Source organism: Phodopus roborovskii, unplaced genomic scaffold (genome assembly GCF_943737965.1).
Source record: "Phodopus roborovskii unplaced genomic scaffold, PHOROB, whole genome shotgun sequence".
Taxonomy (NCBI): domain Eukaryota; kingdom Metazoa; phylum Chordata; class Mammalia; order Rodentia; family Cricetidae; genus Phodopus; species Phodopus roborovskii.
Genome location: NW_026126511.1, coordinates 35334880 through 35361330, shown reverse-complemented (window position 1 = coordinate 35361330; position 26451 = coordinate 35334880). Strand labels below are relative to the sequence as shown.

Sequence of the window (26451 nt, the reverse complement as noted above, 5' to 3'; positions counted from 1 at the left end):
AGACTACACAGATAGTGCAGTTTCCTGGGTCGTGTGGTCAGTGAAGCAGGGGTCTGAACCCAAAGCCAGGCTCCTGATAGGTGCCAGGCCCCTGTTCCCTTCTTTTGGACTCCGTTATTACATCCTACACGTAATTCTTACATATGATCGTAAGACATTGTGTACCATCATCCAGATGCCAACACAACATTTGCTCATGTTCCCTATTGAGTCTTGATGTAAGCCATAGGGGAATTGCTTCCAGGAGGATCTACTAATACTCAGGTCATAGTCACGAGGCTGCTTAAAAACATAGCTACTGGCCAAGAATGGATGAGGCCTCATGTAAACTATACAACTGCAGATTGTGGCCAAAGCAAGACAACTCTGATTTGGCCCTTTCCTGTCACCTTCGGCCAATCTAGTATGACTCTGAGAAACTAAAACCCTCCAGCTGTTTTGATGTTGCTATGTAATCCCAGTAACCATGGTGTTTCCTTGGTGAGTGTACGAAATATGGCCAGAAACCAGCAGGATGGCTATCCAGAACACAGCTTCAGTCCCACAGATTTGACTCCATTCAGCATGGACTATTGCTTTTATAATAGCCAATAGGAATGAAATATTGGGAAAATATTATTAAAATTGAATACAAGATCCAGGACACCCAGGGGATGGAAACAGGGTCTTTGATGCTCGGGCTAACCTCAAACTTGCCATCTTTCTATCTCTGCCTCCTAAGTCTGGAGCCTCATTGCTCTCTCTCCCTCTTCCTCCTTCTCTCTCTCTCTCCCTCTCTCTCTCTCTCCCTCTCTCCTCCCCCCCTCTCTGTGTGTGTGTGTGTGTGTGTGGGTGTGTGTGTGTGTGTGTGGGTGTGTGTGTGTGTGGGTGTGTGTGTGTGTGTGTGTGTGTGTGTGGGTGTGTGGCCAGTCGTGGTGGTGGTGGCGGAGTTTATGCATGTGAGAGCAATACCCATAGAGGCCAGATGTGGGACTCAGATCCCCTGGAGCTGGAGTTACAGGTGGTTGTGAGCCAACTGACATAGGTACTAACCAAAATGGAATCCTCTGCCAGAGCAGTAGGTGCTCTAACCATTGAGCCACCTCTCCAGCCCCATATGGCAGTAACCTATAAGATAACAAACCGTCATGCTCTGGTCGCTTTATTACAGCAAGATCACTACAGATTTGATGGTTCGTTTCTTTTGGCGCTAAATAATATCCAATTATCAGACTATCCCATAGCTTATCCATTTACATCTTGGTTGCTTTCAAGGTTTTGCAGTTAGGCATAAACCATCATGTACAATTTTTTTTTTTTATAGATGTGTGGGTGTGTGGCCAGTCGTGGTGGTGGTGGCGGAGTTTATGCATGTGAGAGCAATACCCATAGAGGTTACTGGAGTGAGGTTTTTTTTTTTTTTTTGCCAGAAGCTACCAAACTATCTCCACAAGTGGCTGGAGCATTTCCACCTGCAGCAAGCGTTCCTCGCATTCCCCATCCTCGTACACATTTGGTGCTGGCGGAGTTTTGGATTCAGGCCATTCCTAGGCATAGAGTGATGTCTCATGGCTGTTTTAATCTGAAACGCCATAGTGATGTAGAATACAGAACATGATTTCACATGCACGGCTGAGCAGCCCCGCAACAAAGAAGGCCCTTTAAAGTTTTTATTCCTTGACAGTCTGATAGTCCATATAACATTATTTTTTACATTCCAATCCCAGTTCCCCCTCCCTCCTCTCCTCCTGCTCCCCACTGCCCCCCTCTTCCCATCTGCTCCACTGGGAGGGTAAGGCCTCCCCTAGGAAGTCTACTAAGTCTGTCCCATCATCTTGTTGAGGCAGGACCAAGGCACCTCCCACACACACACACCCGTGTCTAGGCTGAGCAAGGTATCTCTTCATACAGAATGGGCTCCACTAAGTCAGTTTGCACATTGGAGTTAGATCTTGGACCCACTGCCTATGACCTCATATTTTGTCCCAGCCACACCACTGTCACCTGTATTAAGGGAGTCTAGTTTGGTCTTATGCAGGTTTTCCATTTGTCAGACCAGAGTCAGCGATCCCTCACTAGCTCGGCTCAGCTGATTCTGTGGATGTCCCCATCATGGTCTTGACTCCTTTACTCATGTTATCACTCCTCCCTCACTTCGATTGTACTCCAGGAGCCTGGCCCATTGGTCAGTTGTGGATTTCCACATCTGCTTCCGGAAGAGTATTCAAGCTTCTCTGAGGTTGTGGATTATAGACTGGGTATCTTTTGCTTTATGTCTGCTAGCTACTTATGGAGTGAGTACGTACTGTATTTGTCTTTCTGGTTTGGGGTTACCTCAATGAGGATGGTTTTTTCTAGTTTGTCCACTTGCCTCTGAATTTTAGGACTTCATTTTTTTTTTCTTATTGCTGAGTAGTACTCCATTGTGTAAATACACCACATTTTCTTTATCCATTCTTCAGTTGAGGGGATCTAAGTTGTTTCAAATATCTGTCTATTACAAATAATGTTGCTATGAACATAGTTGAGCAAATGTCCTTGTGGTGTGAATGTGCCTCCTTCAGGTGTATGATGCCTAATTTTCTGAGAAATCACCATACTGATTTCTACAGTGGCTGTTCTACTCCTCCAGCAATGGAGGAGTGGTCCCCTTTCTCTGCATCCTCTGCAGCATAAGCTGTCATTGGTGTTTTTGATCTTAGCCATTCTGATCAGTGTAAGATGGAATCTGAGTGATTTTGATTTACATTTCCCTAATGACTAAGCATTTCCTTAAGTGTTTTTCTGCCATTTGAGAGTTCTCTGTTTACTTCTGTACCTCAATTTTTAATTGGATTATTTGGTAGTTTGATTTCTAGTTTCTTGATTTTTTTTTTTTTTTTTGTATATATTGAAGATCAGCCCTCTGTCATATGTGGGGTTAGTGAAGATCATTTCCCATTCTGTGGCAAGCTGCTTTGTCTTTTGACCATGTTACAGAAGCTTCTAAATTTTAGAAGATCCCATTTATTAATTGTCGCTGTCAAAGTCTGTGCTACTGGTGTTCTATTTAGGAAGTGGTCTCCTGTGCCTATGTGTTCAAGAATACCTCCCACTTTCTCTTCTATGAAGTTCAGTGTGGGTGGATTTATGTTGAGGTCTTCGATCCATTTGAACTTGAGTTTTGTGCATGGCGATAGACATGGGTCTATTTGCATTCTTCTACGTGTTGACAGCCAGTGTTACCAGCACCATTTGTTGAATATATTTTATTTTTTCCATTTTATATTTTTAGCTTCTTTGTCAAAAGTTAGGTATTCATAGGTGTGTGGGTTGATATTGGGGTCTTTGATTCATTTCCACTGGTCTACCTGTCTTGTTTTATGTCAATACCAAGCTGTTCTCATTACTATAGCTCTATAGTAGAGCTTGAAGTCAGGGATGGTGATACCCCCAGATGATCCTTTATTAAACAGGCTTGTTTTGGCTATGTTTTTCAGTATGAAGTTGAGTATTTCTCTTTCCAGGTCTGTGAAGAATTGTGCTGGGATTTTAATGGGGATTGCAATGAATCTGTAGATTGCTTTTGGTACGATTGCCATTTTTACTATGTTGATCCTACCTATCCAAGAGCATGGGAGATCTTTCCATTTTCTGATGTCTTCTTTAATTTCTTTCTCCCCACGGCCCTCTTACCCTCCTCCCTTCTTCTGAACTCCTTTAAGTTTCCCTCCAGTTGTTTAGAGTTTAGGGTTTCCTGGGGACTCTTGTGAGGACAGATGTGGGGTTATTACTGGAGCATGAGCAACTTATCAGACTGTAGCACTGAAGAATAATGAAACATCCCCACAGCCATTAACCACCAATAGCTTCTTGAGCTGGAGACGGGGACCTCATGAACCCTGTTTGCCATCCACAACAAATGTTTGCAGCCCCAGCTGTGTGTGTTGTGCAGATAACTGTAACTGCTGTTTATTCACGCTTGCCATGGCCAGAAGACAGCCTTTCATGGCCCCCTCCATTCTCCAGCTCTCTCTATTGTAGTGTTCCTTCCCTGAGCCTTCAATGTGGTGAAAAAGATGTCTGACACACAAGTCACATTAACTGTCACCACCCATAAGAGCAGCACTAATCTATGGCTGCCAACATAAATATTTAGAGCACAATTTGACAAGATGTCCATTTAGCAAAACAACAATAACAGATTCCCGCACTTGTTTAAACTTGTGTTTTAAGAGAATTTTATATTTTAGGGGTATCGTTCTTTAATCAAAATTATCATATTTGAATAATGGTATATTAATGCAAACATGAAATGAAGAAACCTCCCAGGTCACCAGCATGAATATTTTAATTATGGTGACCCACAAGTATATTCTTGTCAAGAATTCCATGGGTGCACGGAGACAGGGTATGCTGGAGCAAAGCTTAGGTCACCTAAAGTCTTGGTGAGATATATAGCTACAGGTATAGGAGGATGGGCAAAAAGTCTTTCAGCCTCCCGTCTTCTCAAGCCACCTCCCCGAACCAGAGACCAGGACTTGGCTTCATCCTTTTCCTGTTGTTGTTTGATCTGTTTTTGAGACAGGGTTGCTCTGTGTAGCTTTGGAGTCTGTCCTGGAACTTGCTCTCAGTAGATCAGGCTGGCCTCGAACTCACATGGATCCACTTGCCTCTGTCTCCCAGTGCTGGGATTAAAGGTGTGTGCACCGCTGCCCAGCTTTTCCTGTCATTCTTGGCTTCCTCTCAGACCCGACTTTCTTTGATGTTTGAAAAGCACCATCCTGCAGAGCAGTGGTGTTCACTGATGATGGCTGCCTGTCACTAGGAAAATAAGCAAATGTCAAGTGGTTAGCTGCCATCACCATCAAAGCAGTACGAAGTCGAATTCTTAAGCTGGGTTCAGGGGGGATATGGGATTTGTACTGCTATGGAATTCTATGCTGTGATAGACAACAAACAGATGCAACATTGCTACACATTCATTCAGTAATTTTCATAAATCAAAGGCATTGGCCCTGAGTGTTCCCCAGCCACCCTACTAGCTGCTCCATGACCATAGTAACCAGCGATGGTTTCACTCCCAAATCATATCAGGTTCTTTTGGCGATTTTTAATGCCTATCACAGCTGGAGTAAACTAAATTTCAACCTCTTCCTGTTACCACAAAGGAAATAGAAAATCCTCAAATTCTAACTGTAATTCCATTCTCCTCCATATTTTGATATTTGCATCCTAATGTAACTGTGGTCACAGACTGCCATAATCACATGCTTTCCTGGGAGTGTTAGGATTTGCCTTGGTTAGGGTTATTATTAACGTGGTGAAGCACCACAAGCAAAAGCCATGTGGGGCGGAAAGGGTTTATATTTCCGCTTACACTTCCACATCATGGTCCATCGCTAAGGGAAGTCAGAACAGGAACTCAAACGGGCAGGGACCTGGAGGCAAGAACTGATAACAGAGGCCATGGAGGGGAGCTGCTTAGCTTGCTCCTCACGCCCTGCTCAGCTGGATTCCTTATAGAACCCAGAACCACCAGCCCAGGGATGACACCATCCACAATGAGCTGGTCTCTCCCCCATCAGTCACTAATTAAGAAAATAGCCTCAGGCTTGCCTTCAGCTGAGGCTCCCTCCTCTCAGATGATTTTAGCTGGTGTCAAGCTAACGTAAAACTGTCCAGCGCAGAGTCCTTCATCATTTAACTCTCCTCTTGGGCCACCTGGTGTAGTTTTTAATTACCGTGGCAAAGCATGCATGGAAATACCTTTCTAAAAGTAATTCAGATCTCCAGATCTAGAAAAGCAGAGAGCCTCATGGGTGCACAGGCTGCTCCCGTCCTCCTCAGCTGTTTTAGTTTGCACACGAAGTCTCAGCAGTTTGAGTAGCAAAACTGCTGTCCAGAGGGAGCTCGGCTTACAGACTCTGTGACCATTAACAAGTTAAAGCTGATTATTTTGTTACCTAATAAATTTTCTAGGTTTGCTGTGATAGAAAATCTTTAAGAAATACCTCATCATTACTTTTCCAGAATTGAACTTTCCCCTGGGGTTCATTTGCATATACTGTCTTCCTGTTCAGATGTCGTTTGTGTGTGCTCTTTGTATTGTTGTGTGTTGAAACAATTACACCTGACAAAACGCCTCTCTTGTAAGCATAGCAGGGAACATGTGACTACGTTCTTGCAGAGCCATCTCTTACTGATAGGAGCCTGGAGTGTTTCCTGTTATTCATGCAAAAAGTGTGTCAAAGAACTATAGCACTGAGTACATAAAGATTCACGTGCATATGTTTGTGACATTGCAGGCCAAAGGTAAAGAAAGACAGTGGCTAAGACACCAAGCTACTGGGGAACTAGACGATGCCAAGATCATTGATGGGCTGGCTGGAGAAAAAGCCATCTACAAACGTCGGGGTGATCTGGAACCCCAAGTAAGTAATGGGAAACGCTGAGCCTCAGATCTACAGAGTTCAGCCTTCTGTAGAGAGTTCGTGAGTTGTGTCAAAACAACACTAATCCAGATAAACAACTACATTATGTAGGACAGATAAAGAAACGTCTCATCAAGACACAGAACACACACACACACACAAGATAATTTAAAAAAAACAATTGATACAAGGGCCAGGCATAGTGATGTATTATTTTAATTCCAGCACTCAGGAGGCAGAGGCTCTGAGTTCAAGGCCAGTCTGATCTATAGAGCAAGTTAAGACGCTCTGTCTCAAATCAGCACAAAGCTTGTTTACAAAGGTAAGGTAAGCTTTAATCAAATCCAGAGGAGTTAACAGCAGGGACAAAACTGTGACCTACGGTCCAAGCAGGCAGAGAAGGGAGTAAATACTAAATCCTAGTTCATGGAGTTACAGTCTTGAGCAGAGGGAAAGCCAGCCTTCCTACCCCACCCAGCTCAGTCAAAACAGAATACCAGCATCCCTCACTCTGACCAACTGTATCCCATCACAGCAGAATGTCCAGAAAGCCAAGAGTTACCTGTGTGGCTGCCACAGGTCCTATCCCACTGCAGAGTAGTATTCTCTGGGTGGGAGAAATGGGAACACTTCAGGTAAAGGGACAATCTCCAGGGCTCCTGCTCTCCTGGAACTTTAAGAATCTGTGTCCGTCAAATGCCTTCAGTTTTTAAAAAAACAAGGAATTCTCCCCTAAGTTGCACTCATTATAGTAAATAAGCATTTGTCATACCATGGCAACGTGGTCAAACATTGGATGTTAGTGAACTTTGGGATTCTATGGTCCTGGATAATCAGAACCGCCGAGTAGCAGCTGCGGGCAGGGGTACAGTGAGTGACAGTAGGGATGCCGCTCTCTCTGAATGTTTACTCAGAGTGGATCTGGTGGTGATTTGGGGGCTCTTATTTCTGTGTCGTTGCCATGAGTCAACAGCTGCTTCCCTTACTGACTCACTGTGGTAAGCAAGTGTTTGGACACATGTGTGTGCCACTGCTGCTAACCGGGGCGGACTCAGCAAGTTTTAAAGGGATGTATTAAATGCGCTTCCCACTGTCATCCTCTGAGCATCTGTGGTGCTTTCAGGTTATTTATTTAGCTTGGGTATTATGTGAGGGCCGTGCACGGCACAGCGGGCACACGAACTCAGGTTGTCAGGCTTGATGGCGAGTGCCTCACCTACCAAGTCATCTCATGAGCCATCTCACTAGCCTCCTACAGTTTCTGGAAATCATTAGTTCTACTCATTATTTTTCATGTATGTCAGCAAGTATATAACAGAATAATCTTGGACTTTTCTTATTTATTGCTACTGACAAACGGTTTTTAAATTTTTCCCATTGGCAGATCCGAGCTCCAAACCAATCTCATAAAGTTTCACGTTTTTAATCAGTAGTTTTTGCCAGACAGCAGCTCAATGCCAAGAAAAGAAACACTAGTTCACTCACTGGCAAGAGGAAAAAAGAAAGAAAGAAAGAAAGAAAGAAAGAAAGAAAAGAATTGAGACGTTCTGAAAATGCTTCCTCACGTTCTTGGCCAGACTCCCTCTCATATTACTGTGTCTTAGCAATCTGGCAATCTTCAGCCTAGGTAGAAAATGATCTTCAAGTGAAACTGGTGTGGGCTCTCCTCCAATGACGCACTCTCTCTCCTGGGGAGGGGGTGCTGAGGCACCGAGTAAATGACATGGGTCGCTATCCTTCTAGTTTTGTATGTTTAAAATGCAGTTGTTAAGCTGTCAGCCTCCAGAAGGCTGCTTTTACTGGATTCCAGAGGAAGCGCTTCCCATGTGTCCCAATGGCCCATGCAGTCTAACAGCAATTTGCTGAGTAAAGATCGTCACCCGCTCTACCTGCTGGGACAGCCCTGTGCAGGCCTGAGCCTGGGGCTTACCTGCCCAATGTGGCCTAGCCACCCAGGATGGCAGCGGCTGACCATAGTTTTCCTCCATTCCCTCCCTCAGATGGGTAGTCCACAGCAGAAGCCCAAGCGTCTGCGCCTGGTGGTAGATGTTTCTGGCAGTATGTACCGCTTCAACGGAGTGGATCGCCGACTAGAGCGCTCAATGGAGGCAGTGTGCATGGTCATGGAGGCCTTCGAGAACTATGAGGAGAAGTTCAAGGTAATGGCATGAGCTGGGGCGCTAGGATTTCATTGATCACTGTGCCTGGGCTAGGGTCAGCAGTAGAAGCAGACTCCACCCAGAACACTGGACACCTACTCTCACCAGCTTGTCTGTCAGCAGGGAAAAGTGGCCTGCTGCTTCCCCTGTTCCTATAGTAACATAATTGAAGGGCCTGATAAACCTCTGGTTCCCACAGAGAAAAGCATGCAACATGCAAACACTGGTCTTTCCCAAATGTCCCTGGGCATCCTCATCCTGGTGACCCTGGTGACCCTTAGCCCTGACACTCTTGCCAGGTGGTGCACAGACCCTGGCTGGTGACAATGTCCTGTTCTCTGCTCGCATTCCCTTCCCACATGGACAGTAGATCGACAAAGATAAAAGAAGTCCCCGGCTAACACAAAGACGCACGCACTTCTGGGAGACGGCAGCTTTCTGCTCACTTCCAGCTTGTTGTCCTTCATTTTTGCTATTAACTCCTCCACTTCAGAGGTCTGGGTACAGGAAAGGCATCCCCATGCTGTTGTGTTGCCAGCCTGTAGGAGCCCATCTGTTCATGGCCATGCACAGGAAAACTGACGTTGCACCGGGTAGAGAGAGATGTGTGTACAGACACTGTGAAGGACGCCCAGACCAAACATAAGACCTCTAGATTTTGTACTGAATGAAACAACCCCTGAGGAACAGACAGTCTTGAATCAGTTGCTGTTTAGCAACTGATTGCCTGGGACGGCTTCCCATGCCATGGCTGTTCCACTTAGGTTCCTTGTGAAGGATGCAGCCTGCTGCCCTCCCAGGCTCCCTGACAGAAAAGACTTTCAGATCTAACTGGTGAGGAATGAGCAGAACCCAGCCCTGAGTACCGTGGGGCTGCAAGGCTCTGCACAGTATAGCGGTCCAAATGCAATTAGCACATGACTTAGCATGAGAAGGACCCATCCCTCATGGTCACTGAAGACCGTGGAAGTAACTACTCCAGAGTCCCTCTGGGCTCTATTAAAGCACTCCTGTTGAAGCAGAGCAGCCTCTGGGGCCTCCCGTTCAGCCTTTCCCTCTCTTGACCCACACCTCATGTGTGATTGCACCTTGATTTTCCTTATAGAAAATTTGTATTTAAATCATTTTGACCACTGATGGCTAGTGGGTGTGTATACAGCCATGGATCAGTATTAATAACCATACCCCATCCAATGTGCAAAAGGCTGCCCCAATGTCCCCTTGATTTTATCAGCTCTTTCCAGGTCTTTCCTGCGGCATATTGCCACGCACCTGAGGTTTGATTGACCACAGGCTATCCGGTCTCTGGAGGACAGAAGAGTGACAGTCACATACTCTGTGAGAGCTTTTCCTGTTTCTGATTAGGTGTCTGAGGGTATGTGAGGGACAGGTGCACATAGTACAAAGGAGGAGGGGTTGGAGAACTGAGACTCAGCTGAATTCCAAGAAGAGACAGGCTGAATCAATGGAAGAAATACTTGCTAGTCCTTACATCATCGTTATTCCCAACCATTTAGCCTGTCTGCACTTTCAGTTTCTTGTTCATAAAAGAACTGGTCCAGCAATCACTAGTGAGAGGCTGTAACTTACTCAGAAAATAGAAGGTGACTCATATGCAGATGATGGTTTGTGGGATACCCTGCACGGCATCACATGGTGTCGTTAGGATTCAGCTGGGTGACCTGAAGCTCCTACCCTCAGTTCCAGACAGTTCTTAACTCAGTCTTCCTGCAGTCTGCCCTGGGCTGTGAAGGTATCCACTCTGCAGCCTTCAGAATTGTGTCCTGGTATAGTGGTCTGCGTGCTCCCTGTCCCTGCTGGCATCTGCTTGTGTTGTGTTTGGCTAGAGCTCAGTGCTGACTTGTGGGTCATTACTGGAGGCTCACTTAAGAGTCTGGAGTCTGCCTCCAATTTTATTCCACATTAGCACAGCCCATGCCAAACCACAGGGACCCTGAAGTATGAGAGCCGAGACAGAAAGGTAATTCAGCAGTGTGACGTTTGTTAAGCCACTTGAAGTCTTTAAAGTACCTCAGAGTGTTCAACCATCTGACTTGACATATTCCCAGAACAGCACAAGTTACTGACACTCAACATCAGCTCCCAGCACCAGTCATCGGCTTCATTCCCACACAGCACTTAGACAGAATGCTATCAATTACATAAGCTGTTTTATTTCACTTGGGAAGCTTTTCCCCTTTAGATTCACTCCAGTTTGTCCTTTTCTCTAAGCTCCTGGGAGTTTTCATTGTCATCTTAAAATAGACTATTTTTTCTACTAAATATTTAAATAATGGTGCCAGAAAATAGGTTTATTCTCTCATTCAGAAATTGGGCTTTGGAGAGACAATAACTTAAAGTATATTATGTCTTTGAAGGTATGTAAGCCATGCTCTAAAGCAAACAGTATATATGGGGATCTTTGATCTGAGAGTCACAGGCAGCACTTTTCCCTGGACCCTACCCCCGCCCAGCTCTGCTAAAACACCTCCACTTAGCTTGATTCTGCACAGTGTTACACAAAATGGACTTCATACAGCTTTTCATTTGGAGAAAGGGTTCCACAGCTAAAACATTTCAAATGCAAGAAAGCACTAGAAAAGCATTGCTATGGGCTCAGGTCACAGCTTTGGCGATGAAGGATGTGCCTAGTGTTCTGGCTTCCATCTCCAGGTCTCTATCTACTGAGGGAGTCAGGCAGGAGCATGGAGGAATGTCGCTTTTGGCTATACTCAGCTTTCTTATACAGCCCAGGCCCATCTATCTACAGTGAGCTGGGTCCCTTCTCACAGAGATGACCCCAGACCAGGCTGTCTTTCCTACATTAATGATAAAAACTAACCAGGACACCGAGCCTGTATACAAGGCCCTGGGTTCTGTTCTCAACAACAATGAAGCCCACTCTTCTAGAAGCAATACTGTCTCGTGTTTCTTATTAAGTCTGAGGACTTTCACTCTGTAGACAGTGCCATTGGCCCTCACATCCCACATGTAAGAATCATTCTCTCCTCAGACTAACAGAAGCCAACCCCATTCCATCGAACCTTTGACCTGGGAATTATTTTCACCAACCTCTTTCCACACACACACAGGATTCAAAGAAGTTAAGTACTTGGCCCAGGTCACATCACTTTCTAGTGAAATGCCAAGACTTCTAACCCCACATTTGAAAATCTTTACTTTTTTTTTTTTAAATTCTATTTCACTTATGCCAAATCAGTATTTTTAAAAATTCATGCAAAAGTAAATTTTATTATCTTTCATCTCCTACTTTTAATATCCCAGCATGCAAAGGTGGTATAACAGATAGGATTTCTTTGATGATATTTTGATCAGAAAGATCTGACTCACTGATGCCTGCTGGAAAACTCCTTCTCTCACACACTTAGCTAAGTGTCTATAATTACTCCTTTCCCAGTGCTTTAAGGACATTGCTTAAATTTAAATATGGGGACCAGTCATCTGATCAGGTTTAGGCTCTCAGTATATTGTACTATTACCCAGAGATTGGACTCAACAAACTTTTTTGGGAGGGTCCTATCAGAATGGACCCAGTAGTTGACAGAAATATTGGCCACAAGACACAAAAAACTTAAGGAGAGATGTAGGAATAGCTTGGGGAGCCACTCTTTCTCTGTAGTGTCTTGGATTAACAGTCAGACACATGAATTTAGAGACAACACTACATCTCTGTCCTAGAAAAGGCTAATGGTTCCCTCCCAGCATCAGTGTTAACACCCACAGCAGAGCTGGCTCAGAGAATCTTAATGAAGCTGATGGGTGGGTGAGGACAGCAAAGCAAGTATTGACCATCGTCATCACTAAAGGGTTTGCTCTATACTGACAACTCATCAGAAGCGTAGAAGAGCACAGCCTATCCCCAAACCAGTAAGTGATGATCCTTCCTGAGGAAGTTGAGGCCTCAGTCATGTCCATGAATGTCCAGGTAGCTCTGGGTGTGTGGAGCTCCCTTTGCCATCTACTTTAAATTCCTACTGGGTGGTAAATGTCTGTGTCTTCATTGAGACTAAGAAGCATTATAGAGGGGGCTCTCTCAAGGGCTGTCATTTAGTATTTATGCTGAATGCTAAGAAAAAGACTCCTCGAAGATTTCCAGGGTACTTGGTAAGCCACTTAGAAAAATTACAGCCTAAACATGGGTGGTTGATAGGACAATGGGGCTCTTGTTTATTGCATCCTTTGCTGCTCCATGGAAACGTGTGTGTGGCCTATCCCAGCCCAGGTGAACGGGAGAGTCAAGAGTTAGAGAATGGAAATGAATGACTCCAACTGGTTGTGATACCATACTCCTGTTAGCACTGAGTGGCTGAGGCAGGAGGATGAGTTGAAGCTAGCCTGGGCTACATAATCTCACACAAATAAGAACAGAGTGAGTTCATGTATGTTTTCCTTGAACTCAAGACAGTTCTAAGGAGAAGAAAATTACTGTTTTTAAACAGGCTAAGATACCTGGTTGCATCCATTATTATCTAATTAATCCCAACCATCTCTTAAGAGGGAGGAAAAAATTGAGTCATTTTCATGGTCCTCTTACCACAGTGCAGCATGGGAATCTGCTTCCCCCCTCTGTGTGAGCCCCTCTTTAATAGGTACTTCAGCGGCCTGGGCCCAGCTATTCAGGCAGGAGTTTTGCAGGTTTAAGAGCCCCCTGGAAACCAGTAATCTCAGGGCTAGCCTCGAATACTTAGTTAAGACCCTCTCTCAAAAAGGGCTGGAAATAGAACACAGTGGGAAAGTACTTGCCTAGCATAGCTTGCCTACCATGGAGGGGAGGAGAGGGGAGGGGAGCGCGCGGTATCCCGCAGCCCCTGCTCTAGCTCTCCCCTGACCCAGCCCTCCTAGGGGAGGTGTACATGGGACCTAGGGGCCAGGCCTTCCTCCAAATTCTGACTACCCAGATGAATGCCCTGCCTCATCTCTTCGCTCTTTACGTTTTTAACATTTACCAAAGTAGGAGATAGGGCATATTTTGCCTGGCCATTGGTAGCCAGATTTATAGTTTTCAAAGGTTTAGCCATCCTGTGTAGACCTCCAGCCTCACCTCCCTCAGCACACAGCTCTGTCACATCCAAAGTGGAACTCATCTTTCCTAGATAACACCGTCCACTTAATGTTTAAATGCATGGGGGGGGGGGTGTCACTTTCACGAGGGATTTTTCTACTTCCCATTTCAGACGTGGCAGCCTCGGCTCTGTTAGATTGCATTTGTCATCTGGCTTAGGAAACACAGCATGCTGGTTTCTAGATTGGTTGTTTTTTAAAAAAAAAAAAAAAATGTAGCCCACAAACAAAAGGCAAGCTGGTTGCTGTTTGCAAGCACTCGGGGCATTTCTGCAGCAAACATGCAGACATTGTCACAGAAAGTGGATGTGCAAAGATGAATCTAAGACCTTGCCCTCAGTGAACTTATGTATTCAAGGGGCGCAGATAGGGAATGGCTTGATCATACCTAGTCAGGGTTACAGTAGGTGTTTGGAGGACAGTGGTTGATTAATGCTGGATTGTCGTAGGTCCCAAATGTTCCCTAAAGTCTTCATCCCCAGATGCACACTATTTTCCTTACAGATACTTCAGTTGCCTCAGTGACTTCATTATCATCACAAAATGCCTTTAATAGAGATGGGAGGGTCAGGAGATAGTGGGAAGGGACCGTGGGAGGGGACCTCTCCCACATTGCCCACCTCTGACTTCTTTCGAAAGTCTGTAGACAACAAGCCCTGACTCCCAACTCTGACCTCTTCACAACAGTCAGGACTTCCTCATTTCATTGCCCAAAAGACAGAGTTAGAAAGTGCTTTCTAAACTGAAAGATACATGCCACACCTTAGCAAGAGGAAAGGCATAGTATATAGTCACAGGGTTGATACCATCCAGAGTTAGTGTTGATGCTGATGTGTTTGCATGTTACTATGCAGCCTGACATGTCTGTTACAAGGAACTAAATGCCCAAGGGCCTCTGTCATAGAAAATCTTGAAAACAATTGTGGATAGTTTCGGCCTTTTTGTGCTTTAAAGTCTATGATTATGTTTCACTTTTAGAAACTAGAGGTGTACATTTGTACTCTGTTGGGGAAGGGTCAGCTTCAGGCTGCATTTGTTGATAGAATTGAGTTGTTCAGAATCATGGGCAGAGGCCCCTAATTTCCTGCTGGCTCTTAGCTTCTAGAGGCTACTGATGCTCTTCATCCACAGCCCCTTCCATCTCCATCATTGTTAACTCCATCATGTAGATCTGCCTGATGCTTCAAAACTACCACTCTTCTATCAGCCGCCAGGAAAAAGCTCTGCTTTGAAAGGGCTCTGTGTGATTAGGTTAGGCTGACTAGATAACCTCTCTTTTGATTAACTCACAGTCAAGTAAACTTAATTACATCGCCAGAACCTTTTTTTTCCTGGAAGTTAATGTAATCACAAGTGATATCCCATTATGTTTACCAGACTTGACCACAATTATGGAGAGAGTAGACATGGGAGCTAGAATTCTGCCTAACACCATGTGTGTGCTTCTCACAAAGTCTCTTGAAACGTACACACGAAATGGGGTGCCCTCTGAAGTCCTCAGCACACCTCCAACCTCTTTCGGCGGGGGAAGAGATCTCAGAAGAAGATCTCTAAACAAGGTGGACCCAAACAGAATGAGTCCAAAATGTGTTTGCCTTTGTTGATAGCATACAACTGTCTGTCTTTCTGCATTCCTTTATGGCCAATCCGGAGCTGGGAGTCTATAGGACCAATGATCACTCTGTCACTCACTAATAATGCCCATGCTCTCCGACTCTCTTGCATGTAGTACGACATCGCTGGACACTCAGGAGATGGCTACAACATTAGCCTTGTTCCAGCTAACAAAATTCCCAAGGACAATAAGCAGAGACTAGAAATTCTGAAGGTAAATTCATTCTGTCCCTTCTGTATCATGAGAATCTGTTAGATGAAAGCTAGAAGTCACTGAAGAAGGCAGTAGATAAATTATACAGTTTCAAACACTGAGTAGAGACCATCTTTCATGTTTAAATTCCCTTTTCCAAAATTTCACTGCATGTTTTCAGTGTTTTGTTGGGTCTCAGCTTCTAAGATCAGAATTTCTCAGTCAGATGGCCATGCTCACTCAGTAGAAAGAAAGAATAGCCCCTTTTAGGGTACTTTGTATTCCAAATCTTCTATTTCTCCTACTTTTGAATGATAAATTCAGTTTCACATACTTAATATGACGTAGACCACATGATTTTAAAACAGCTTTACCTCTTTGCCAGAAACAGTGTTCAGCATCACAGATTAACTTGTGTACTGGAAATGCAGCTTGTCCCTTATTTTTCTCCTGCACCTCGCCCTTCTTTGGGGGGTGATACTAAGTTACGTATTTTCTTGCTTTAAGTAGAAGGTTGAGTTTTAAAAGTGTTCATTTTGAACATTTGGTGACACTGCCTGTTTCTAAGGGAAGTCAGGCCCATATGTCATTGTACTCTGCTGTCACTTAGTATGTCAATAGGAAAATTACCATGTTTGTGAAAAGGAGTTGCTCACCCATGGTCTCTGTGCCCTGACTCTTACTTCCAGACCATGCATGCCCACTCTCAGTTCTGCATGAGTGGGGACCACACCCTTGAGGGGACAGAGCATGCCATCAAGGACATTACCAAAGAAGAAGCTGATGAATACTTTGTCATCATCTTGAGTGATGCAAATCTGTCTCGATATGGAATAAATCCTGCCCGGTTTGCCCAGATCCTAACAAGTGACCCTCAAGTTAATGCCTTTGCCATCTTTATTGGCTCTTTAGGGGATCAAGCGGCCAGGTAAGCATTGTCCCAGCAGACAGCAGGTATAGTAAATATATGATGCGTGTTGTTTCTCAGACCTCAGCCTGAGGGGCAAGGGAGGGCAGGTAAAACAGGGTTTAAGGTGTTATTCTTGGGGTGCACAATACCCTGGCTTGTTTGGGCAAGCAATCATAGTTTGAAGAAACATGATGCTCTAGGGTTTGGTTGGTTGGTTGTTTTTGTTTTTTTTTTTTTTTTTTTTTTTTTTTTTTTTTTGACAAGGATTTATGATTTTCATTTTTTTATAAAATAAATACCAAATTGATTTTCCCCTAATAGGTTAGACAGTATTTTATAGGTACAGAGACTCCAAGTCCAGTCTAATCAGTTTGTATTCAAGTCATATTCAAATCAGTAAATATAGAGAACTGTGGTTGTAGCTCAGTGGAGAACACTTGCCTAGCATACATGAAGCCCCAGGTTAGATCCACAGTCTTGCCAATAATAAAGGAAACCAACAAGAGTAAAACTGTATTCATCTATATGTAATGTGTGTCTGTTTGGTGTCTATAGACAGACATTGTCTCACTGTTCTATCACTGTAAAGAAATACTATGACCAAGGCAACTCTGATAAAAAAAAAAAAGCAAGGATTTAATTGGGGGCTTGCAAATAGTTTTAGTGGTTTAGTCTGTGATCATCATGACAGGAAGCAAACAGGCATGTTCTGGAGCAGTAGTAGAGCTATATGAGCCTATGGGACCAACCTCAAAGTACCACAGATATCTAGAGACTTGCATAGGCACATGCACACACATCCTCATAAGGAAACTTCAATAAGTGGCATAAGTGTATATTTAGATATACACAGGCATAGACATTTATGTTTATATATGTACGTATGTAAATCTGTCTCTCAGTAGAGAGACAATAGGTGATACACCGTGGACACAAAGGAAGACTGTGTGTGTATAGCATTATACGTTATAGTGAATATTCCACATAACTGTAAGAAATTTATGGTCAAACAATAAGTGCCTCAGGGATGACCCAAAAGGAGAGGCCAGCAAATACCTTCCCTAACTTAAACACCCTAACAGAAAGCATTTGTGGTTTGTCTTTGCCTAAAACACTCATAACAGCAGAAAACACAACTGAAAGTGTATCTCAGAAAAAACAAAAAAGCCTATCATTCATATCTTACAAATAGTAGAGGGCCTGCTTTTGCTTCTGCTTCTATGTGTGGGGTCTGTGGTACAGACCCTTATAAACCAGGGAGGATCCAGCCCCTTGGATGCTGCGGCATCCGCGGTGAGCATGAGAGTAGAGTGGGTATCACGAACTCATGGTGTCTTAGTGCAGCTGACTACACACACTTCCCTCACTTTTACATGTTAGGACTTCACATTTTCTGGAGCCTTCCTTTCCTCAAAGCCTTCTCTGTCCACATTTCCCCAACAAGCTCATCAAATGCTGGCTGAGCTGAGACGGGCATTTTTTTTTTCTTTCTAGTGAACAGATCCTGTTGGAATACTTAAGAATGCACAATAATACCCTTGTGGTTTCCTGGGGAAATGGTCCAACATCCACTGGCAGAAGACATGGTGCAGACTTAGCTGGTCTGCCCGGCATGCCAAATACATGATCCTACACAGAGTGGCTGACTTTTATTAAATGTCATTCCAAAACCAAACTTCACTGGCACAATGAAAGGCGGTGTTCTTTTCAATATATCTGTCTTGCTGTCTTATTGCCTTCAAAGATGGCCTTTTGTTCCAAATGATAAATTGACATAAAAAAAAAATTACCACAAGCCCGCTCAACCTCAGAGCCGTCAAAGCAACAGCTGACTAAAGCAGATTGCATTTCCTGATGGGGGAGGAATGAGAGGGGCACTTGGGGACTTGATTGTGCAGCCAGTAGTAGGAGGCCCGTTTTCTAAGGAAGGAGAAGCTTTTACAAGTACAGTGTGGGGCGGTATTACTCAGCCAGATGCAGGTGAGCTAATTCCAGATGGGCCCCTCAGGCACCGTCCTATCAAGGGACTATAACATAGCAGGAAGCAATAGCCCTTGAAAACCACTCATTTTCTCCCTGAGATCTTCCCTTCCGCTCCCTGATGCTTTCCGAGGCTTGTCATTGCTTAGTGACAGCCAATTCCATTGCAGGCAAGGTATGAGAAAGGGAAAACATCCTTTTGTAAGAACCCATTTTGATGCTGCAGCTGGCCCACCCGCTCAGGGGCAGGGGCCGGAATGAGAGCCTGGATATGCAATGGTGATTCCCTTCCCTTCCTTCTCTCAGGCTTCAGAGAACTCTGCCAGCTGGCCGGTCCTTCGTCGCTATGGACACCAAGAAGATCCCTCAGATTTTACAACAGATCTTCACCTCCACCATGCTGTCCAGTATCTAAGAAGCATCCTTCACCAGCCCAGGACTGGAAGTGAGATAGGAGTAGAGAGAATTGTGAACAGACAGCAACCAAGCCAACCTGTGCCTTGGCCGGATGTTGCTGTCCAGCAGTGAGCAGACTTATGAATGGAAATGTACTCGGCAAGGGTTGGAGGGCCACAGAGGAAACGGGTTGACCTGAATTTCTTAAAAGGTCAGGGTTTAAGGAAGTAGGTGCAGGAACTACAGGACTTGGTCTAGTTCCAAACCCAAAGGATAAAAAAAAATACCCGCTTTTGCCTTAATATGTCATCTGTCGCCAGATGCCAGCCCTTCACTAAGGGCTAAGTCTGCAAGCCCCACCCAACATGTTCCTGTCTACAATTATTTTTACTTTCTCTCCGACAAATAACAATTTTGCAGCCTTTAACCTACTGAAAAGCATTTGGGCAGTAGAACTTTATAAGATGTTGGATTCTCTCAAAAGTCCCATTCTTGACTGAAGGAACCAAAGGTCCTTCGGGTGCCTACTCAGATAATAGAGAGCAAGCGTCCTGCTCTCCTTGCTGCTGCCCAGATTCAAGGGTAAAGGTGTCCTGCCTGTAGTGCTTTCCCAGGGTTCCACAGCGGAGATGAGTACACTTGGCTGTCCAAATTACAGCGATGAAGGTAGCAAATGCTTGTAAGAAAGATTACGTCTGACAGATTGATTACACAAAGTTAAAAACAGTATGCTTGACTGATGTTAACTGGAGATTTCTTTAGGTTTAACTAAAGAAAAACGTATTTTTCACTAAATTCTCTTTCCTTTCAAAGTGTACCCACTCACATTTTTAAAATCCCATGTTCCAACAGAAGTCTCCAGGCCATCTAGTAAAATGTTCCTGTTCCCAGCTGACGATGAAGTCAGAAGTGCTGGGGGCACCGTTATGTGTGGGCTTGCTGGAAAAACTAATCTCCTTGATGATGTTACCCTAGCCATGTACACTGTCATCATACAGGCCTGTAAATTTAATTATAGGACAGGGAAAAAATGCCTCCCATTCCTTCTAACACCCCACCTCCTGCTCATCAGTTGTCAAAGAAATTAAAAGCAGTTGATTCCCAATACTGTGTTACCACTCAGTGTTTTCGTGTTTTGTTTTGTTTTGTTTTGTTTGTTTGTTTGTTTGTTTTTCTAGCCACATGCTTGTTCTGGGTGCTTGTTTATCCCAAAATGCACCAAGTCCCAACTCACCAGATGCCTTAGAAATGTAGCTGAGTAATTAGTAATCACATTTGCTGGTGATTCGCTGTCCATCGGGGATGCACTAAATGGTTCTATGCGTTATGTCCCCCGGTTCTCATGATTTGTACGGTGGGTACTTTTCCCTGATAAAGTGCTATTCAGAAAACACCACTTTCACAAGATTCCTGATCGTAGACCTTTGATTATTCATTGAACTATTAGTACTACTTTACAAAGGAAGACTTGGTGCCTCAGAGATATCCACAGTTACAGGCAGGTAGGCAAAGCTAGATGTCCCTCCCCTTTTGAGTGTTCAAATGAGCCCCTCCATCCACATTGCAAGTTGCTCTTCCCTGGTGACCTCCACTGCCTTCCCTTCCTTCCTTCCTTCCAGGACAACTTTGTAACCTGTCTTTGTTTCCTAGAGTGGTCTTCCCAGCCCTTGTCCTCTTAAGCCCGATCTGCCTATTTTCAGGCACTCAGAGGTGTCGGGACTGGGGCATGGGACATTTCTGGGAAGAATCTTGTAACTGCTCCTTTTTTCCTGGGTACAGCAGAGAACTGAGGAAATGCCCATAGAAGGGCCACTCAGCCCAAGGTCACTGCCCACAGCAGCCTTTGGAGTAGCATACCAAAGTAGCTCAAGATGTAGGCCCTTCATAAATCTCCACACAGAACCCAAGTAAGAAGAGGTATTCTTTTTAAAACATGGAAAGAATGTTCTCCAGTAATTACATTTCCCTTTCCCACTAGGCAGACATCCTTTACAATTGTTCTTTGAAAGAGAAAATAGACTTTTATGTTTTCTTATTTGTAACAGGGGAAGATGAGGGGAAAGTTGCTTTGTTTTCATTTCTCAGAGCACTTAAGACATGTGTGCATTTATTATTAAATGTACTTAATTATAGGCCACTCCGAGCTGTTCCCAGGCCCTCATTAGAGCTTAATAATAACCGCACTGTGTGCCCACAGGGCATGCGCTGAAAGACATCCAACCCGAGGCTCTCTTGCAAGCCCACGAACCCCTGAGAAGGTTTATTGTTAGTCCTGAGCAGCCAGGAGGAATGAACACCATGAATAGCCACAGTACATGATGTGTGTTCCCCCTGGAATCCTTTGTGCCCCCCCATAAGATGACCTCATCGCAGATGGGGTGGCTTGAACGCAGCCACAGAAGTGGGTCAGAGCGGGAGGACTTGAAGGGAGCCTCGGAGGGGAATGAATCACTTAATTCTTTACCCCCTTTCTTGGGAACCCTGGGAGGAGGAGGAGAAACCCATCGGTGCGGGAGGATTTTCTCTAAACCAACCCTGAGGCTTTGTAGGCCATTGGAAGTGGGTTCTGAACACAGGCTGGCCAGAGTTCCCAAAGAGCAGCTCCAGAGAGTCCTCCTTCCCTGCACCTGGCTCCTTCCTGGGCTGTCAGTCAGCCAAAGTGAAATTCCTCTGAGCCCAGCACAGAGATGCAGAGTGAGGGAAACAGAAAATGGTTGCTTTATCCTTGACCTGTATTCACTTCCAATAAATGCAGTTAGGAGAGAAATCCCCCAAACTCCAAGCCACTCTCCCCTACATGGGTAACCCCTCCTGAAACCTCATCTCCAGTGTAGCCACCATCCACTTTAGAATCCAAACTTTAGTATATAGTGTATGCATACTTAGATGGGCAGTGGTGTGTCATAGAGATCTTACCTACTGCCTTGATCTTCTAACATCTGCTCTGGCAGAACCACTAAAGTCCCCATTTTCCACTGATAGAACTGGTTATAAATTCCCTCTGCTAACTAGAACTGATCTGTAAAAAGGTTCTAGGTCCCGATTGGCTATTAGCTACCTGTGTAAACTTGAGCTTCTCATTCTGGGCCTCATTTGAGTTAATTCAATGCCATAAAATAGTTGGAGAAAATGATTATTAAAATTACAGTTCATTACTCATTTACATAGTGAGGTGACATGTTCCGGCCTCCTTGTGAGAGCCAGAACACTGCCATGTAACCTGTGTCGCCAGAGCCCTACGCATACTTAGCGAATGGCAGTCTGACTCCCAGCACACAGGATTTGGGCCTCTGTGTCACCTGCCCCTTCACAGTACTCCTGACTGGCTGTGAGTGTTCCCTTACTTGTGCATCAGTAAAATTAGACAAGGATCTTTCCCTTAACATGCAAGAGCTCTGCCTATTGCATCAAACTTTGCACAGTAAGAGTGCATATCTGCTCTGCGCAACAAAAGTGAAAAGGGATGAGGGATTGGAAGGACACTATAACCTGCTAACCCTGATGTCTCAGCTGAACAGTGTGTGTGTGTGTGCGTGCGCGCGTGTGCACGTGTGGAATCCTGAAAGCAGTCTGCTCCAGAGGTAGAACTTGCCTGCCTAACACTTCAAGTTGAGAAGGATTGGACACTCTCTGGAGTCTGGGCACTGTCTGAGGCTCCACCTTCAAACAGACTGCCTATTCATGCACACGGCCTTTGGAGTGCCAGGGTTACATAACTTTGAACTTGAGTTGTATTTGTGGTATTTGGCCACTCAGAGCAAAGTACGGAACTCTTTTAAAGTGGTTTAGATCCTGGGCGGCGGTGAGAACATGACATTCTGCCTCAAGAAATCTTATCAAGGGGATAAGGCTGTCCCTTTGTAAGGTGTCCCTCCCCTGTGACCCACAGGCACCAGACACTGCAGGCTTTGGTGAAAGTATTTGGGAGCAGACTCCAAAGCTGTGACTGTGGAAGATCTCGGAGCACAAGGATTTACTACAATTAAATACTGATGAAGCAAATGACGGCAGCTGACCTTGACCTGGAACTAAAAGGAACCAATGACCCCGAACATGCAGAGCAGGTATGCTCTTCATGAAGCTCTGAGTATGGTGAGAACACATGAACTCTGTAGGTCATCTCATCACAGCAAGACATCCATGAAGCTGTTCTGACCGAAACTTGAGGAAAATTAGGTGTATTTACTTAAGTTGGACTTTCTTGTGCTTGGCTGTTTATAAGTACAGATGCTAATTTAATAACACTACCAATCCATTCTAGCTCTAGTAATTCCTCTATCATGGGACCTCCAGAATCAGTGAAGCCTAGCAGAACTGGCTGGTCCATGTTCTTTAAAAGAAAAAAGAAAAAGGACAGACCACAGTGATGAACAGAGAAACAACAGGCTTGGACAGCCTTGGCCTCTCTTCCTGTTAGTGATTCTCACAGAGCCTGCCGGTGCTGAGGAAACTAAGGGACTCTGCGTCTAAGCCAGAGTGCCCAGATTCTAGAAATGCACGCTCTCACAAGTTGTGTGTGTGTGTGTGTGTGTGTGTGTGTGTGTGTGTGTGAGAGAGAGAGAGAGAGAGAGAGAGAGAGCGAGAGCGAGAGAGAGAGAGATAAATGGGGAAGGCAAAGGGTTAGTTAATGTAGGTAGTAAGTTGAATGGTAATGTTGCTTATTATGAAGTTGACAGAGAAGGCATCTCCACTGGGTAGGTTTCCGGTAGTAGTCTGAGACTTGAACAATTCCGAAGATGGAGTAAACAAGCACATCCATTATAGGCTCGCATACAAAGATTTGGTACCAAATGTGAAGTGCCAGAACTAAAGAATCTTCCTTCTGTGACCTTTCTTGGGGACTGGAAGGGAAGGGCAGGAGGAGGGCCCTAATCCCTCCTCAGACTGCCTGAAAGCAGACATTCAGTTGCTTGGCTGGAGTACAGCTCCACGCAGCTGGCCTGGCTCTGCCCCCAGCATCTCAGCAAGAAGGATGCGCTTTCATAAGACAGATCTCCCTGCACCGCCATCCATCATACACTTCTTGAATTCTTTTATCCACAGGCTTTCCTCCAGCATGGGGTGCATTGAAAGCCAGAGGGACTGTGGGGTGAGGACAGGAAGGGGGTGTGTTAGTTATTTTTGTGTCATGGTGGCCAAAATACCTGAGAGAAACAGTTTAACAGAGGAAAGGTGTGTCTGGACTTGTGGTTCCAGAGGGTTTCAGTCCATCCTGATGGCTCAGTCAGACTCTGGCCCCAGGAAGCAGAGCCACGGCAGGGGCACATGCCTTGTGACCTGCTTCCTCTAGGACAAATTAGACTGTCGGGGAAGAGCCAAAGTGGTTTTCAGTGGGCAGATGACATTCTAGATCTATATTTATAAGTACCTGGAGAGGTAAGGACAGGAAATGAGGTAGCTGACTAAGCAAGGAAGAGAAAAAAAAGGAAAAATTAGCCACCTTTGCAAGCGTGTAGTTTACCCATGTGTATTTGCAGGTGTGAGGGTGGCGGGGGGGGGGGGACGTCAGTGACTCCATGTCAGGTGTCATTCTTCGTTGTTCCCTTCTTTAGTTTTTGAAGCAGGGTCTCTCGATGGAACTGGCGCTCACAGATTAGCTGGACCGTAGCCAGTCAGCACCAGTCTTTACCAGTTATATGGGAGCAGCACCACGCCTGGCTTTTCACATGGGTGTTGGGGTAAATACATGTCCTCATGCTTTCATATGGCCCAATATGCCACTTCCAAAACCCAGGGGCCATTTGTTTTAAAGCTGATGTTAATTTTTTGGAGGCACCTGATCTTTTAATTGAGAAGAAACTGTCATAAAACCATATTTTTGTAAAGGCTGGTTACAGACGCGGTCAGAAACTTCCTATGTCACTTATGACAGCAGATGCCTGAAGATACCCAAGGCAGAAAAATGAATTAAAGATCAGCAAAGGCTAAGTAGTGAGTTCCAGGTCAGCCTGACCTGAGAAGCAAACCCAGCTCAATAAGACAGCAACCAAACTCACTAAACAAAACAAAATAGGAGCATGGTGGAAGACTAGTCTCAAAACATATATGATATACTTGTATGAAAAATGTCTTTATGTAACACAGTACCATGTACAATGAATATACACAATGAGAATTTAAAATACAAAACCCAAAAGTATTTCTAAATGTGGAGGAGGGCCCACAGTAGAGCATACTGTTTGCTCTCACACAGGAGCATGCTGTAATGTTAACAGGCTCTCACTGAGCTGGCCGGGTCCTTACCAGGAATTCCAAAACTCTTTCCACAAGATCCCCATGGATCATGGTGTCAATGTATCCAACAGGGCTCACATGGGCCCTACTTCTGCAAGGGAAGTGGCTTCCTAGGGGGTATGAGGAATATCTGAAGGCTAAGCCTAAGATACCATCCTTGTCTGCACAGGCAGGGGACATGTGAAAAGTACCATCATTATTAAAATAATATAGCTAGCTCTTCCCTAGTGTTTTCCATGTGCTGGACACTTCTTAAGCACTTGATGACTCACTAAACCCAAATTTCAATGAAACAGGTACTTAGAATAGGTTTTCATTAAGACTAGATTATATCAACTTGCCGTCTGGAAAGTGAAGCAATTATCATACCCAGAAAAATCTTAGAGTAGGCCGCAGTGTCTGTTTCCAACATCTGACATCATTCCTTTGGGGACTCAAGTGCACCCCCTTCATGGAAGCTCACAATGCCTTGGCATTCTCCCAACGCCCCCTTCTCTAAGATACCTTGGAAAGTGTGGCAGGCACATACTCTTCACCTGATACACATACAGCCTACATTCAGAGAAGTCAGTGAGGATGAGTGCAGCCCTAACAGCAGATCCCGCATGAGCTGCATTTCCTGGCTGTCTTTATGCCCTCCAGATTCATGTGTTGGAATCCTACCCCACTGTAACCAATCGTATTGGGAATTAGAGTCTTTGGAGCTTGATGAGGACATGAGGGTGGAGCCCTCATGAATGGAATTGCTGCCTGAGTCATTTTTTGAACCTATAAAAGATTACTATGGGCGGTCATTTATAAAGCACAAACTTTTGCTCACAATTCTGGGACCTTGAAAGTCCAAGCTCAAGGTAGTGACATCTGTTGTGAGTCTTCCTGCTGCGCCAGCCATGGCAGAAGGTGGAAGGGCAAAGGAGCCTGAATGGAGCTGGATTTAATCTTTTTACCAGAAACACATTGTCTCAATAATTAACCCACTGCGTGATAATCAACCAGTCTCATGAGAACAGACCCTCATGATAATCTCTTTATAAAAATATCAGCTCTTAATACAATTACAGTGATTATTAAATTTCAGCATGAGGTTTGGAAAAGACAGCCAAACTACAAGACCTTCCCTTTACTACCAGCTATGAAGACAGGATATGTCATCTAGAAGAAATTGCGCTCTACAGTGCTTGATTGCTGTGGAATAATCCTTCTGTACATTGTATGAATATATGTCAGTATGATTGGTTTCATAAACGAGCTGACTGGCCAGTAGCTGAACAGGATAAAGTTAGTTGGGAAAGCCAAGCTGAGAATGATGGAAAGAGGAAGGGTAGAGGCAGAAAAGTTGCCAGCCAGATGCAGAAGCTAGATATGAATGAATGTACGATGCTAACAAAGGTACCTCCACATGGCAGAGCATAAATAGAAACATAGGTTAATTTATGTGTAAGAGTTATCTGGTAATAAGCCTGAGCTATTAGCCAACCATTTGTAATTAAT

General features: G+C 44.6%; 1 protein-coding gene across 1 annotated transcript in view; it reads left to right on the top strand.

Moving 5' to 3' along the window:
• Vwa8 (von Willebrand factor A domain containing 8) overlaps positions 1 to 18798 on the top strand; it is a 296436-nt gene extending 277638 nt beyond the window's left edge. The window contains exons 41-45 of the mRNA XM_051195337.1: positions 6267 to 6392; positions 8393 to 8551; positions 15363 to 15461; positions 16130 to 16368; positions 18637 to 18798. Coding sequence (XP_051051294.1) covers positions 6267 to 6392; positions 8393 to 8551; positions 15363 to 15461; positions 16130 to 16368; positions 18637 to 18745 — 732 coding nt within the window. The 3' untranslated portion in view covers positions 18746 to 18798. The remainder of the gene's footprint in view (positions 1 to 6266; positions 6393 to 8392; positions 8552 to 15362; positions 15462 to 16129; positions 16369 to 18636) is intronic.
• Positions 18799 to 26451: the final 7653 nt, after the last annotated feature.